General features: G+C 36.2%; 1 protein-coding gene across 5 annotated transcripts in view; it reads left to right on the top strand.

The window, feature by feature from the left end:
* Window positions 1-15,662, top strand: part of DLG5 (discs large MAGUK scaffold protein 5) — a 96,801-nt gene extending 81,139 nt beyond the window's left edge. For 2 of the 5 annotated variants that reach the window (XM_066324098.1, XM_066324097.1), the window contains exons 22-34: window positions 2,637-2,714; window positions 3,372-3,534; window positions 4,444-4,577; window positions 4,713-4,877; window positions 5,260-5,443; window positions 6,373-6,521; window positions 6,817-6,987; window positions 7,315-7,511; window positions 8,210-8,353; window positions 8,540-8,667; window positions 9,430-9,539; window positions 11,276-11,385; window positions 13,793-15,662. In XM_066324098.1, coding sequence (XP_066180195.1) covers window positions 2,637-2,714; window positions 3,372-3,534; window positions 4,444-4,577; window positions 4,713-4,877; window positions 5,260-5,443; window positions 6,373-6,521; window positions 6,817-6,987; window positions 7,315-7,511; window positions 8,210-8,353; window positions 8,540-8,667; window positions 9,430-9,539; window positions 11,276-11,385; window positions 13,793-13,896 — 1,837 coding nt within the window. In that variant the 3' untranslated portion in view covers window positions 13,897-15,662. The remainder of the gene's footprint in view (window positions 1-2,636; window positions 2,715-3,371; window positions 3,535-4,443; window positions 4,578-4,712; window positions 4,878-5,259; window positions 5,444-6,372; window positions 6,522-6,816; window positions 6,988-7,314; window positions 7,512-8,209; window positions 8,354-8,539; window positions 8,668-9,429; window positions 9,540-11,275; window positions 11,386-13,792) is intronic. The other 3 variants (XM_066324101.1, XM_066324100.1, XM_066324102.1) reach the window with 2 other exon arrangements.
* Window positions 15,663-16,816: the final 1,154 nt, after the last annotated feature.

The following is a 16,816-nucleotide window of genomic DNA, read 5'->3' as shown; positions in this document are numbered from 1 at the left end:
TACTTGTTCTGTACTCTGGAAATCTAAACAAAATCAAGACCTAGTAACATCGGACAACTAAATATCAGGTGCCTTAGCATTGCAGAATATATGCTCCAGCCACTGTGCCTTCATTCCATATAACCAGATAACATGAAAAATTGAGCACATAATTGTGGAAAAACAGTACAGAACATTACAGATGCAATTTTACTGCACTGACTGATCCCTTTGGCTGTACCTGAACCACTGCTAGTAATAGCCTTCAGTATAATATCAATATATGTGTAGCTTCTTGCAGAATTTGAATCTAACATAATAGCTTTATTAAAAATGTGCTTTATGTTTAATGGCTTTATATCTCACAATAAATATTTCAAAGATACATTTCTTATAGTATCAGTCTTGGACATAATTTTTCATTTTATCATGATCTGGCTAGACTGAATATATGGAAAGGTTTACACAAATTCAAAGCATATAACAGTAAGATGGAAATTTGAATCACACTTTTATTTCCAATAAGGCAGCTAAATGCCATTCTGGTAGTGTAAAGGAGCTCTGATGTGTTGAAATAGATTACCTTTGTCGACTTCAAGACCCCTGTGTATGCTTAATTTATGTAAAAACTATGAGGATATTCTGTATTCTAACTTTTCTAGTAGTAATAAAAAGCTGTTCATAAAATGTTACATGAAACTTTTGTCTTGTTTGAAGAAATTGCGACTAAGTTATTTAAGCAATTATAGAATGTCTTGTATACAAAGAACAGTGTTACTTTGAGAAGAAATGTAAAGAGGTTTTTGTGAATTTACATTCTTTCTTACTTCAGTGTGGCACTTGTACTACATGTATACAGCTTGTGTTCTTGCATAAATGTTCCTCTGATTGTCACTTGCAAATTCCAAGTCCGAGTGTCTTTTCTCCTTCACATGACTAATGATGTAGTGCTCAACTGAACAAGCTGGGGTTTTGGCAGTCTATATCTTTATGTCTTTGAGCACAAGATACATGTTCTAATCTCTAGGAAGTAACAATTGTTGCTAATATTGATCATATTACTGAAGTACAATACTGAAGTACTGGTTCCAGCCCCATTGCTCTTGCTGTCCTTATGTATAAACCACAATCTGAATTGACTTTCTAAAAGGAGTAGAATTCTAAGGTTTGGTAATGGGTTTTTAAAACAAAACAAACTATTGAGCAGGTCTCAGTTTAAGAAAGTAGCTACTTAAATCTATCCTAAGAAATGTTTAAATTTTAGGGGGTTTTATAAACTTTGTTTCCCCAAAAATGCAAATAATTCATTTGGCCTTTCCCCAGATAAAATTAATAATTATACAGATTTAAAAAAAGTCAATGTTTCTGTTTGTTCTATTGATTTTAATTTAAATGAAAATTAAAAGATCTCTTAAGTTAAGACTTTACTCCATGTCTAGTGATTCTGGTAGGCAGTCTGAATAGAACAGAGAAGTGCTTAACTTGATTTTGATTAAAGTGCTTATCAAGTAAAACACCTTTTTAATGGTATCATTTTTTTGCTTTATAACTGATTTGCTATACAGGCACAGTTATGTGTCATTCTGTTTTTACTAGAATTCTCAGATAGGATCCTGTGTGCTTTGTATAGGTTTGATTCTTTTTTACTCCAAAACAGCTTGAAAATGGATGTGGTAGATGAAAAAGCAGAAAGGTACAATAAAGAAAGCTCCGAAAGATGCGGTTCTAGTTTTTAATGTAGAAATATACCTTGGTAAATTTGTGACATGAAGAAACTTGTATTACTTGCACACTCATAAGTGAGAGAAAAAATAATCCATTTTCTGCATTATTTGTAAAATGTTCAGAATTTAGTTAATTTAGGTTACATGCAAAAAAATGAGCATCAGTACTAAGTTCACTACACTGGTAAGCAATTGCTGAGGGCATTACCTCTAACAGCAATCTAAGATGGCTGAGTTCCAGGCTTGCATTCATGTCAGCAGCCAAGTTTTATCTCATATGCATTAATAAGCTGGCAAACTATTATGCCTCTGCTGCAGAAGCCTACCAAAAAGATCCCTTCAAAGACTGCAGATATGTATAGTTATGAAACAACATCCCCTTCCCTCTGTCCCCAGCCCCAAATCCTGCTTTTCCCAAAAACACCCTTCCTCAGCCTCGCTCACTTCAGTGGTAGCGAGTGAAGTCTAGTTAACTCTACTCGTGTCTGAACAGCACAATAAAATAGCTTAGTTGGCACAGTTTATGCCATCTATATGGCATAATGAAATGTCAATAAAATAAACCCATTCAAATTAATGCCTGTCAAATGCAGTAATAAAATAAAAAATACACCACCCCTGGAGCCCAAGCTGTTTCATTCACAGTGAGCTCAACTGTCAATGCCTGGTGATGCCTCTTGCTGTGTAGACGTTTTTGAGTTTATAATAGTGAAAACCAAGACTTTTTAGAAGGCTACTGTTTGTTTATACACATCATGAATGGACCATCTCCATGTGTACAAGTGGATGCATCCCAAATAAGGGGGGAGGAAAGGGGACTGTATGAGGATTTTCTTTTATATCAGCCTTATTCTTGTGATACTTACTAGTGTCTTACTACTGTTTGTCCTGTTCTAAGTGTTCTTGTCTTCTCAAATCTTCTACATCTTTCAGATATCTGTTCCGTAATAGGTCTTTTCTGAGAATCCCTGTTGCTCCTAGGCCTAGGTTCTCATCACTAAGGAGTTTGAGGTTGGCCTGATCTAAGGTTGTCCTTCTCGAGCAGTATTGCGCACTTTGTGCTTTTTTTATGTTTGGATAATTGCCCTGAGGAGAATTTGCATGGTAATTGTAATGCTACCATGCAAACTGCTGTCTTAATGGCTTGAGTTTGCAACTGCTTAATTTTCATTACTAATTTATGTTTCCCAGCATACAAATATGAAATATTATATTTGTGCTTTGTTGTACTTTGGTTGACCACCTTAGTATTCATTATGTTTATTTTTACTGGCCATGAAGACTCAGCATTTGTTTTTGTAACATAACCTTCTGGAATATGGTTTGACAATGACATATTATATACAGTGGTTCAATTACTTTCATATAATATGCATCTGGAAGCTTCTTTCCTATCAACTTCATGACCATTCTATTTATAACTCATCTTTATCATAATTTTTTGGAGCAGTCATGTATCTGGTGTACATTTACTTCTGCCAATGTATATTGCATGGTGTTAAAGGAATGCATTTAAGAGTGTTGACAATTAGTGGGGTTTTTTAAGTAACTGTTCAAAGCTGTTTTATTATTACAGTTCAGACAGGCATAAATATTGCATGGAACTTTGATATTGTGGTGGTTCAAGTACAATTTTTTCCAATTCAGTTTTAACTATCTCCTTAAAAGGCCCTACATGGAAGAGCCACGCCATGTTAAAGTGCAGAAGGGTTCTGAGCCACTTGGGATTTCCATTGTGAGCGGAGAAAATGGTGGAATATTTGTTTCTAAAGTAACAGGTGGGAGCATTGCCCATCAAGCTGGCCTTGAATATGGTGATCAGTTATTGGAGGTAATTGTTTGCTTACTATTGTGAAGGTTTAATAAATGAGTTTCTATGACTGCAGCCATAACTGCCTTCCCCAAAAAGTCTGTGTTGTAAAACCTTGTGCTCTGTGAGATGTAGTGAAGAGTGCTCTCTATTGTAATATTGCATAACTGTGATTGTTGTGACATTTTCAGGCTTGATCTTAAAAGTAATGTCTTTTGATGGTACATCTGTATCCTGTCTTATATAGGTATAGTTAAATTTTAAGCTAGTTAGTTTCAGTACTTAAAACAAAATAGTCCCAATCCCATACTCAGCCTGGTAAGGGGAGTACATTTTCAAGCAGCTGGCTTTTACCAAGTTTCATGCTGTTGTTGCTGTGCCATATTCTTATCTAAGATACCTGGCTAAAAAATTACTCATGTAGGCTCAATGATGTTTCTGCCTGCTATGTTAGATAAACACATGGAGTAGCATTTTGTGAAGTACAGAGCTGCTTTGTAAATGTAACATCATGTTAAAGCACCTTCTGTTGCACAGTGAGTTTCTGATGCTAAAATACACCTGAATAGATCTGAATTATCTTCAAATTTATTTATCTTCAAATTCTGAATTTACTCATATTGGTGATCTGAACCAACTTGGATTTAATCAGTGATATCAAATCATACCACATCTCAGAATACATATGTCTTTTAACATTGAAAATATTGTTAAACTCCTTGTCAGGTTACAAAATACTTAAAAAATGTGATGCTTCCTTCCAAGGAGTAAACCCTAGTAATCACTATATAGCAACATTTTCATTCTCCTATTTTCTCCAGTGGGAATAAGTGAGCATTTAGACATTACAGTAATTAGGACGCTGAAAGAAGGAGCTTGCTAGTTTCCATTTAAAAACTTGACATTCTGGTTTGTGTAATTTTTCCACAGTTTAATGGAATAAATTTGAGAAATGCTACAGAGCAACAGGCTCGGCTAATCATAGGGCAGCAGTGTGACACCATCACTATCCTGGCTCAGTACAACCCACACATGTATCAGCTTGGCAATCACTCACGGTCAAGGTAAGGCTGACTAGACCAGAAAAAAGACAGCTTTCCTGTCCAAACAGCTATTTAGCTAATAGCTAAATATTTTGAGTGGAGAATATTTTGCATTAACCCACTGGTCTTTTCTTCTGTCTTTTTTCCCTGTCATAGCTCTCGCTTAGAACCTGTGAGTAATCATTCCACCCCTCAGGGCAGCGGAGCTGCAACGCCTGACAATCATTCCGTAATCGACACTGTGAGTGAGCAGGATGAAGGAACAATGACTCCCCCATCCAAACAAACCACTCCAACTACAAGTCCCCGCAATTCCTTAAGGTAGAGAGTGAAACTTTTGTCTTAAAGGAAAATAAATGGTCAGGGTGGATAGGAAGGGTATTAAAAAAGGAAGTGTATTTCTGTCAGTGCTGTGTCTGGTTGAAATGAGTCAGCAGACAAGTTAAGTGGACCCCAGAATATAAATGTACATGTTTTCAGACTGTTTCTGAAACATGAGGCCTGCAAGGAATGAAGAAAGTTTTCTGCAAGATTGGTTTAGTTGGAAAGGTGATGTTTGTCATTTAAGACTCTGTCTGTAGGTGACCTATTCTGAATAATATTTATATAAATATATTTTCTTCAGATGGCAACTTGATTTTATGCATAGCAAGTTTTTCAATTCTAGTACGTGTGTTATTTATTTTGTTATTTCTGTCAAAAGGGGCCCTGTGGACACAAACAAAAGGACTCCTGAACCTAGAATTGTTGTTGTTAAAAAATCCCAAGTCGATCTTGGGATCCAGATATGTGGTGGAAACCTGTATGGAATATTTGTCTCAGATGTGGATGATGACAGCCCAGCAAAAGGACCTGATGGACTAGTCTTGGGTGACATGATACTTGAGGTAAGCACTTCAGAAGTGTCTGCAGTGTACTGACTAATGGCTGGGATGGCATAAAGAGAGAGGTGCCAAGTGCTGTGCTGTACCACAGCGTGGAATGTTCTCTGAGTGTTGAGCTTCTGCCACAAAACAAAAGCCGGGTAAGAATGGTCAGAAAGCCAACTTGTGTTTTGGCTGCAGCACATGAGGAGCTGGATGATGTGAACGTGGAGAACTATCACTACTGATAGCACAAGATGCCTCAAAGTTTGAAGGACTCACGTATGTCTGTCTACCTGTAATAACTGACACCTCCCTTCATCTAAATGGGAAGCTTTGAATCCAGTTGCTTTATGTAGGAGAAAGGCAAAGATATCAAAGATATTGTAAATCAGAGAACAATATTGATCTTACCACTATGAAATTCTAAAGAGTTTAGGGAAAATCATATGTTGTGTCTTTGACTCTGCTTTCTTTATCTGGAATGAGAACATTTACCTACTTGTCGAGAATGTTGAGATGATAAACACACATCTATATGAGCTTTTTAGATACAAGTGAGCACTGAGACTCTAACACTGAACTTCTAGTATCCAGATTTTGCTTTGTAATCATGTTTGCCTTCCTTCAGACCACTTGCTATCCCTAAAAATATTAATATTTTTAGTATGAATTTTATGATTCTCAGCTTACACTTGGAAAACTTTTTCAAGAAGTGCTCTCACAGTACCTGTCTGCTGTTAGCACTTGAGTTTTGTTTTCCACTGAAATATCTCAGTCTCCTGCTAGACATCTTAAGGTGCAAACTGTACTAGAGTTAAGTGACAAGACTTATATATAGAACATGCAAGTGAGAAACACAAACTCATTTTGCATGTTTTACAAGCTCATCTAGTTCTATTGCTTGTTGAAATACAATTTCACATCTAAAGGTTTATTTCTGTGTTTTGCAGTATGGGTCCATTGACATGCGAAATAAAACAGCTGAGGAAGCTTATCTTGAAATGTTGAAGCCTGGAGAAAACATCAAAATAAAGACTCAATACAGAATAGAAGAGTTTAATAAGATAAAAGAGCTTCCTGGAGATGGATTCTTCATCAGGTATTTGAGCATGACTGGTAATGACAGCATAAGGCTGTTAGGACAGTACACTGACCATCATAGGAGAGAGAGAACATAAATTTTGCCATGCTTTTATAAATTTGAAATTTACTAATTTATCCAGCTATTCTCTGACAGCAAGTACACAGTCTAGTATAGCAAGCCTTCACTTTTCATTCATGTGCTCTTGAGAAGTAGAAAATGCCACTAATCTGCTAACTTTTTTCAGAAAAGGTGAGTTCTTCCCTTGAGTTGATGGAGAGCAGTTGCAGAGCCTGTTTGTCTTCCTTTCCAGAGCACTTTATGACCGTGTAGCAGAGATGGAACAGGATTTAAGCTTTAAGAAAGATGACATTTTATATGTGGATGACACTCTACCACAGGGAAATTTTGGTTGTTGGATGGCATGGCAGCTAGATGAGAATGCTCAGAAGCTGGAAAGAGGACAGATTCCCAGTAAATATATGTAAGTGACCACAGTTACAGTATTCATCTTCAAAAAGTATTTATCTTCAAAAGTCTGACTAGTGAGATGTAGTATGAAAGACTTGTTTCTTTCTGTTCTTTCTGGGAGGTAGTAATTCTTGGATACATCATTTTTGGGATGACATTTTTTAATATACATTGAATTAAATATCTTGTTCTATCAAATTGGTTTTAATGCTGCTGTATAGTAAATTAGAAATGACAGTGTCCTGGGGTGCATCAGGCACAGCATCACCAGCTGTGATACTGTCAAAAAAATTAAAAAATATAGCATTAAATACCAGCCATTTTGTCTGTTTTATTCTAGGATGGATCAGGAATTCTACAGGAGACACAGCATGTCCGAGGCTAAAGATGAAAACAGTTCATCTAAGACATTGTCAGCAGCAGCAAGGAGGTCATTCTTTAGAAGAAAGCACAAACATAAGCGAAGTGGTTCCAAAGATGGAAAAGATTTATTGGCTCTAGATACAATCAGTACAGACTCAATTCCTTTCTTGGATGGCAAGTACCTTTGTTATACTTGGGAGGGCTTTGCCTTTACTTCTTTTTCATTTTCAATCAGGGGCAGCACAGCACAACAAATAATGTTACTTTCTAATTGCTCTGAATACAAATGAATGCAAATGACCTCTAATAACAAATTTTTTTTGTATTAAATTACAAACCAGCGTGTTTCAAAATAATTTTTTCATAATTTCTTCCTAGACCTATTAGCATTACTATTTAATTTGGAGAAGGAGATTCTTTTTGCTGCATGTTTTTTTTTTCAACTATTTAATTTCTATTCAGGTTGCTTAGTCTAGACAGAAATCCTGTGCACCCTTCAAAATCCTCACTTTTATTTCTTCGCTCTTTTAGAGAAATCATGTTGGTTACAATGCTTACTTCCTTGTAAGAGCTCAACAAATTAAGCCAGAGATATCAAATATTTTGTGTTGTTTACATTTCTAGGGATGATTGGGGAAGGTGAGGAGTTCATTTTTTTTTTAAATTGAACGATAGGTTCAGTTAGAAAAATGTCTGGTTCCAACTGTCAAGTGGAAAAATTACAATAATGACTGACCATATTTTATATTTGTCAAGGGCCCTTTGTCCTTGCAGAGGAGGTTTTCTCATAATTCCTCTAAGGATGCTTCTGCTTATTTGAAGAATGCCAGGAAATGTATGCTTTTACAAATAATTATCTTCTCTGTGCGTAGATTCTGCAAGTTTGGCTTATCAGCGTGTCCAGAAAGTGGACTGTACCTCCCCTAGGCCTGTCCTAATTCTAGGACCTTTACTTGATGCTGTGAAAGACATGCTGGTTAAAGAATCCCCTGGAAAATTTTGCAGATGTCCTCTTGGTAAGTATGCAGATATATCTAATTTATTCATGCTTAGAATACATGATAGTAACATCTGTATAAATTTTACAAATTTATATTTGTAACAAAATGACAATTAACAAAATTAACAAAATGACAACACAAAGATGGATAACACCCCAAGAATCTGCATAGTAATGAAAGGGAGTCTCTTGTATGCAACAGAGGTTATGAAAGCTTCCCAGCAAGCCATTGAACGAGGTGTGAAGGATTGTCTGTTCATCGACTACAAACGGAGGAGTGGACATTTTGATGTGACAACTGTAGCTTCAATAAAAGAGATAACAGAAAAGGTGAGTCAGTCTTAATGCTGTAGTTCTTTGTACAATTTACATGCTTATATTGGGGGGTGGGAATTATGTTAGCAGTGTCATCCTTTAAGACATTCAGAGGACCGTTCACCAGGCTGCTAAATAAAATAAAACTTACCTTACTTTTGCATGTGACTATTTAAAATGAGCTCACCTTTATAGAAACTAGAAATGTTTGTACTCTTCTACACTATTACCAAATAAAGTTGTAAATAATTTTCTTAAATTCCATCCTCTACTCCCTCTGAAAAAGGATTTAATTTTTTTACCTATTCCATTTAATGCGGTCATATAGAATATAAACATCATCATAATCCTGGAGACAGATGTTACTTAAAGTCTGTTCACTGCTTACAGTTTGCAATCAAACCACCTGGAAAGTCCTATTAATGCTTGTGTTTGCTTATGATTTCTGAAAGAGAAAATTAATAGGAATATTTTAACTTTGAAAAAATGTATTGCATATATTTCAATCTGAGTTTTCATATCATTAGTTCTTCAAGTAATTTTTTTTCTATCAATGCATGCTTTTGGTACTATGAATGCAATTTCTTGCAGTTTTTCATCTTTTGTGTTTTGTTATAAATCGTTTGGGTACAAATTGCTCAGTAGTCCCAAAACGCTACACGTATGGCAAAATTCTGTTGGGTTGCTATGATTTAAGTAGGGGAAGAAATGGGGGATTTGCATGTGTGCTTGTGCTCTTTAACTGAATAGGTGTTTTGCATTTACATTTGATCTTAGGATTGTCATTGTCTGCTTGACATCGCTCCTCATGCCATCGAACGGCTCCACAGTGTTCATATCTACCCTATTGTAATTTTTATTCGCTACAAAAATGCTAAACAAATCAAGTAAGTCTGTGAGGGGTATAGTTCAGGAATGTTTATTCTAGCGTAAAATACATCTGTTTTACCTTTATTGTTGATTTCATCCTAGTCATCTTAAATCTGTTAAAACAGCCACTGCGACTGGCTCAGTTGGTCAGAGCCTGGTGCTAAAATACCAAGGCTGTGGGTTCTATCCCTCTATGGGCCACTCACTGAAGAGTGGACTCAATGATCCTTCTGGGTCCCTTCCAACTCAGAACATTCTGTGGTTCTGTAAAATGAGGAAATTAATCTTCGTAAAACCCACTGTGAACTATATGGTCTTAACTTCATTTGGGTTGCATGACAATTAAGTGAATCTTTCAAAGAAACCCATGGAGACCAAACTGAATGTCCTCCAGGAGCATCTTTCCTGCCAACATTTGTGGTACATTGCAAGACTGATATGGGTGAGATCCACTGAGGACTGAGCATTGACCATGACAAAGAGCTGTTCTTCTAAAAAGGGCCAAGGGTATGGATGCAGTGCCAATTGATTCATAACCTTAACTTTCCCACCTTCATTCTCCAGTAAACAAGGGAAGTCCCCTTTTGCCACACAGTGCATATACTGTAGGCATCTCAGGCTGTGTTCTTTCAGTAATTGTGAAATTCCTGTTTGAATATAGCCAGGAACAGAACACAGGACATGCAGATGCCAGTCCCTCCCCTGATGTTTGAGAAAGCCTTCACACATTTTGATAGATTGATTTGGCAAGAAGGGACAGTATCTCCCAACATGACTATTGAGAAACACTTTTGCTACGAGATCTTATACTTGTACTAGCTTCATATTTTAAGTTGAAGACCTCTTATATTCTTGATCTGTAGGTAAATTTGATTACTATCTATTTAATAAAGAAGATAAGTATCACTACTTTAAAGTAGAAACAGGACATTACCACTATAGGATTGTGCACTTCAATGATAAATGAAACTGTCACGTCTTGACCCTTTTGGAAATGAAATGGTGACCATTACAGCTTTTTCCCTTCTTTGGAAAGTGACAAAGGCCAAACTAGTCAAGCAAGGATTTCTGCCAGTCATCAGTATAAGTTGCAGTGGCACATTGTGTCTGCCTGTTGTGTGCACCAAAGGTTTGTCCAAACACCCTTTTTGATACAGCACAAGTTCTATTGGCATTCTCTGAAATGCTCCACCGCAATGATAGGTTAATTTAGTAATTATGTTTTTAAATAATTATTTTAGCACCGGTATTTCTCTATGTTTTTCTCATATTTTATTTTCAAGAGCTTGTATAATAGAGAAAGAGGCATCTCAAAAATGTATAATAGATACAATAACGTGGAAATACTGTATTTCCTTGATGCGTGATACTCCAGAAGCCCTTAGAAGAGCAGTACTTATGCCCAAATTTGTGTGAAAAGTACTGGCATGCATATGAGATGATGATCCAATTCATATGAACTGGAGAAAATTATATTCTTTGTTCATCAAGTGCCTCCCAATCTCTGAAACTTTAAAGAAATACTGTCTTGGTCTGAGAGTAAATAAATTTGTTAGCACTGAAATGAACCTGATGACTCTGCTGATACTGCTGAAACACAGTAGATGGCACTCTGGGCCTAGGAGTCTGCTTGCATGTGAATTAGCCTTTGGTACTTACCTAACAAAAGGCACTCTTTTCAACTCCATTAAGAAAAATTACTTTTATACAAAGTGTTTCTTTTTTTTCTCTCTTTTGTTTGTTTTTTTTCCAGAGAGCAAAAAGACCCAATCTTCCTGAGGGACAAAGTTACACAAAAGCATTCCAAAGAACAATTTGAGACAGCTCAAAAAATAGAACAGGAGTATGGCAAGTACTTTACAGGTTAGTATTTAATCAAACTTTCAGTAGGAACACAGTGGTAATTTAATCCATTTGCATTTTAATTCAAAAGATCAATGTTACTTCAATAAGCATCTTGTTTTTTTTTCATTCTGCCCTCCATTTTGACAAACTCATGTTCTGTTATTTTATTTTACCAGGAGAGGAAATGTCAAGATAGAAATTTCCTTTGTTCTGAATGTTATAATCTTGTGATGTAAAGAGGTTCTGAAGAAGTTTTATTACTAGCCAGTAATATAGAAAGTATGGTCAAGATTTGACAGTTAGACATAGTGTTGTCAGTGTTATACCATGTAAGGAGTAGAAGGATTTTTTAATTGTAAAAATAAAAAAATAAAAAAAACCAGAAATCCCTTGTAGTTTAAACTAACAAATGATGATTTCCAAAGGTCCATTCCAGCCTGAACCCTTCTCTAATTCTGTGTGATTTTATGATTTGTGAGACATAATTTAAAGGTTTCAACAGTGGGAAAAAAAAAATTGCCCAATGTTTCTAGAGTGTGCATTTGGAATAATTAAATTTGGAACAATGACATTTGGAATAATTAAATTCAATTTTAGGAGCCTTTTTAACTTCATAAAGTTATGAAATCAGTCTTGGATTGTAGTATTTTTACTAGAGAAAAAAAGTGTTTGGAGACTGTCTCTGTTCATTTCAGAGTATATTTCCATGTGGTTCCACATACCTAGAATTTTATCCCCTCTCTTTTGAATGTATCTTGATATGCATGACAACGAAATTTAAGTAGAATAACAAACACCCTAAACTCGCCAAAATATAACTTTTCATCTCCTGGACAATGAGATTCTTACAGAAATATTTTAAGGCATAACTTCCAAGTGCAGAGAGACAAAAGGGCGTGTTTAATTTAGAACTCTCTCCGTGCATCCTGAGAGAAGCTGTGTGTTCTCAACAAAAAGTTATGTAATAGCCATACAAATGTTTTTTGCATGGTACATAGTAAGCCTGCAGAGAACTTGACGTGCACATGGCCAGATTGCATCGCCACATGTTATTTTCTGCTTCTTGTTTAGTCATTTGTGGCATTTTAGTTTCACCCTGACAGTGGAAGGGGCACTCAGTCAAGAGAGTCTTATTTGTATCTTCCCATATACCCCATGGGAAGGGCCTCCTTCTGTTGGTGCCAGTGTGCAGTGGACTCCAGCTGTCATCAACACTACCAGATGCTGGTAGTCAGAGAGGGTTGGTGTTCAAATTGCACTGACATTGAAGCTTCTTGAAGTTATAATATTGTACATAAAATAAGCCTGTAGATAGCATGTAGGTAGAGATAAGCACGTTGTGGTAGGTTAGTCATGGAGCTATAGGTCACTCTCTTTAACTACTAAAGGCTCTTTAACTACTTCATGGAGTTCACTTTTTGACTAATGACTTTCAAGTTGGCTTTGTTCCTTCTACCAAGTTGTGAACACACTGTGTAATCTGAATCACTTCTTCCCTGCCATTTGTCACCTTTCACAGACCTTTTCAGTCACTGTGTTCTGTATCCAAAGTCACCTGACATTATTAACTGCAGTATATACTGCAGAGCCAGATATTATATATTTATGTGACATCATATTTTCTCTTTTCAAAAAGAAAAATTATGCCTTAAGCTCTGTAAGGCTTTTTCAGCATTAGTGGTAGCTGTAGCCAGAGGCTTTGCTGGCTGACATATTTCTCAAGTCATGAAGTTCCTCAGTTTTTAAGTATTGAAGACAATATGTTCTCCTCTCATGTGTCAGTGGTGGCATTTTACTTTTTATGTTTTGCAAGGGTAGAATAAAAGGTGTTCATTTATCTTGTGAATTGATTTTCAGGGAGTTGCTTGCTGTTGGCCTTTTGTTCCTTGAATGTAGTTGACGATAAGAATTGGAGTAGCAACCGCTGGTGTTTTATTTAGCTCAGCGATCTGTGAGCTGCTCATAATTTACTTCTAATATTTGTAAATAGTGTCTAGTTGCTACAGCTGTAGTCTCTATGTATATTCCCCCGTAAATATAAAACTCTTAACACCACGTGTTCAACAGAGAAGGTTTATTATAGCAGGTTCTGACCATCTTTAGACTTAAACTTTGCCACCTGATGCCTCTGAAAATAGTACATGGAGGCCACTTACAAAACAGTTGTCTTAGTTGATTATAGCCATCAGTTCCTTGACTTCCCTGGATTGTTTTAGGAGCTAGCAGAAGAAACTGTATTGAATGCCTGACCTCTTTGCTCTGTTTGGTTTGTGTTTTTTTAGAGACATGCATCTGTCAGATACTGAGTTGCTTAATTCATATCTGTTGATAAACACTTTGCAGATAAATGCAGAAGACTGCTCTTGGTAAATACTCATAACTGTCGTTCCAGTCTCATTTGTATTTGGGGTTTCTTCTTCTGCAGGCATTGTCCAGGGAGGAGCCCTTTCAAGCATTTGCACTCAGATTATGGCAACTGTCGACCAAGAACAAAACAAGGTCCTGTGGATCCCAGCTGGCCCACTGTAGATTTATTTTGCTGTGAAACGACTTTCCAGATGTAAATAACCAACTAACTTTCTATCCAACGGACTCGGTTCACTTCTGTCTTTGTAAAAATATCCATAAGTGATTTCTGTTTCATGAAGGGGAATGATAACACTGAACACAGGAGGACCTGACAAGGCATGAGGGAAGGGGTAGATCACTTCACCGAGCTTGTCTCTCATGTCATACATGTACACATGACAGGTTGTCACGAGGGTTGTCACCTGTGTGTACTGTCCATGAGTAATGAATTTAACAATGCTGCAAAACCCTGTAGAATGACACGTTTACAAAAACCTTTTCAAAGTATTTGGTTCTTGCTGTTTACTTGAATGTCTTTTTGTTTTGTTTTGTTCTTTTTTTAACTCTGTGTCCTTTCACTTAATGAGGTAACTCTCCAAAATGGAGTGGAGTTTCTGAGTGTGAGCAGAGAGTTTATGCGCAGTGTGACTCTTAGCTACAATTTTGACCATTTCTAAGCACATTGTTGACTTGACAACCAGGTAATAGCGTGGGATTGAATCGGTACGTCTTGGGTGTAAGCTCAAAAGGAAGTACACTCCTACACAGGGCAGACCACTGTTTGTATCCTGTCAATGCTTGTCTGTCAAAGATATTGTTTCTTGTTTTATGCATGAAGCTAATATTTAAACGTCATAATGTATCTAAGCAATCCAAGCTTAATGTGTTGACAAATAATAATTTTTGGTTGTTGGGCCTGGATTAAGTACTGGTGGGGTAGAGTCATAAACTAGGCCTAGCATGCTGTGTTCTGTCACTTTTAGATACTGTAAATATGGAAAGCTTACGTTGGTGCAATTTTGCAGGGTAATTCTTAAGCTTTGTACTTCAGTGTGTAGCATTCACATAGACTGTTTTTATTTAAGAGCAGACACAGTTTTAGGGCTTTAATTAAAAGCCTTTAGAAAGGTACTAAATTGTTAGTGTTTTCACTGTCAAAAAATAAGTGATTGTTTAGTTTTGGTTGCAATACTTATTTACCTGTTGTACCAAACTCTATTATATCGGTTCCCTTTTGGTTTTTTTGCACTTCTGACTCTGTGTTCCTAACACAGGTTTTGTACCTGTTTCTTCTGTCTCTTGTGCCATGTTGCCTGGGTACTGTATTTTAATTGTTTTTAAACTATTATTTGAGTAGACCTGCTCCTCAGTCACTGTTTCTAACATTTCATTATGTAGGGTTTCTAGTTTTACACTACAGGCTGTAATTTTGCCTCTGTTTGCAGCTTTTATAATAAAAAAAAAAGGGATTCTTCTTGCACAGTTCATCAAGAAAGATCTGGTCCTAAATTTAAAATCTGTTTTACAGTTGCTATTTTATAGTTCAAAATACTTTTTATAGTATTTATATAGTTATACACTATGTGGAGTATTCTGAACTATAAAAACATCTAAAATATATATAGTATTTTATATAGTATTATACCATACTATTACAATACTGTATATATAAATTAATGATTATGAAATGGTATGGATGAGTTAGTAGTCCAAGTACTTCTCATGGTGAGGGACAGAAGTTGTTTTTTGTTTATCTCAGTTTTTTGTTTGTTTTGTTTGTTTTTTAAAGTTAAGAGACCAGAGTAGACTCCAGTGGTACAGCTGAAACAGACAGGTACTGTTCTGACATGGATTTTTCTGTACTAAATGAAAATGTCACTTTGTATCAAAAAAAAAAAAAGTTAAAGAAACTGATTACTAAATAAAGGTCAATTTCTGTAACTTCACTTGTGTGTAACAGATGCATAGAACTCATGCTCTTCTTGACTCTCTTTAGCTGAGTCCTCATATAAGGTTCGAATTTCTGACTAAAATTGGCATATCCACCTGATAGTTTGAAATACCCACCTTGAGAAGAACAAGTTTGTTTTGTGCTCTCACCTACCCTTGGATGCATAAATATCAGAGATGTTCACAAACTGTAGGACACGAGAAGTTAGATGTTGGTTTGTGTTAACATTTTTAATGTTCTGGCCCATTAGTGTTAAGGGTTTCAAATGGAAATGCAGTTGATTGGATGGAGACTTTAACTGAAGAATGAGTCTATCACTGATATTTTCAAGGGAGTGTCACTGGGGAAAACTGAGAATATTAGTTCAAAGGCACATTGTAGAATGCTCTCAGTTTTTACACTTCAAACACTCACTGAGTTATCCAAAGGCCTAGGGAAGATAACTATTATGTACTAACTTTTCTGCTTTGTCAGTTTCTTTATTCTCAGATGCCAAATAGTCAGCCTCAGCATGAACCGAGTTGGTGAATGGACTAGGCTTGTAATCTGCATAACTTAGTCATCAGACAGGACTTCCACTTTACCTGCTCTGGAAGAAAACCACACCATGGTAACCTTGTCTAACAGAGGGCAAAGAAAATGAGAATAGTCAGGTTCTGGCAGGTCAGTAACAGCCATACCTTGCATATCTTCTGATCACAACAAAGTAGAACTGAAGTCATGATTGAACACTAGGAAGAGATGCCTTTTGCTCAGATCAGGAGTTTCCTGATACGCCATTTTCTGTTATAATATTACATGCCAAATACAGATTTAGCCCTTGTTCTGGAAAGAGTAATTTTTCTAGGTGTTGAAATAAAGAATGTAGTTTTGTGGGTATTTTAAAAATAATTTTAAAATAGTAAAGTTAGAAACAAAAAGTCTGAAAATTTCACCATTATGCTTATAAGCCACAATTGAGCATGTGTGGCTACTCAGTTGGTAGGTTTAACTAGAATTTGAAATCTTTGAACTTTATTTCTCCACAGCTAAACAGATGTAAAATTGCTGAAGATACTGCAGCCCATATATTTAGTTTGTTGTTAATATGTTGACAAACATCTACTTGTTTTCAAACCTTTGCATTCTGGTTGTGTTGACCTGAATTGC

Source organism: Sylvia atricapilla, chromosome 8, assembly GCF_009819655.1.
Source record: "Sylvia atricapilla isolate bSylAtr1 chromosome 8, bSylAtr1.pri, whole genome shotgun sequence".
NCBI classification, from domain to species: Eukaryota; Metazoa; Chordata; class Aves; order Passeriformes; family Sylviidae; genus Sylvia; species Sylvia atricapilla.
This window is presented reverse-complemented; position numbering and strand designations above follow the sequence as displayed.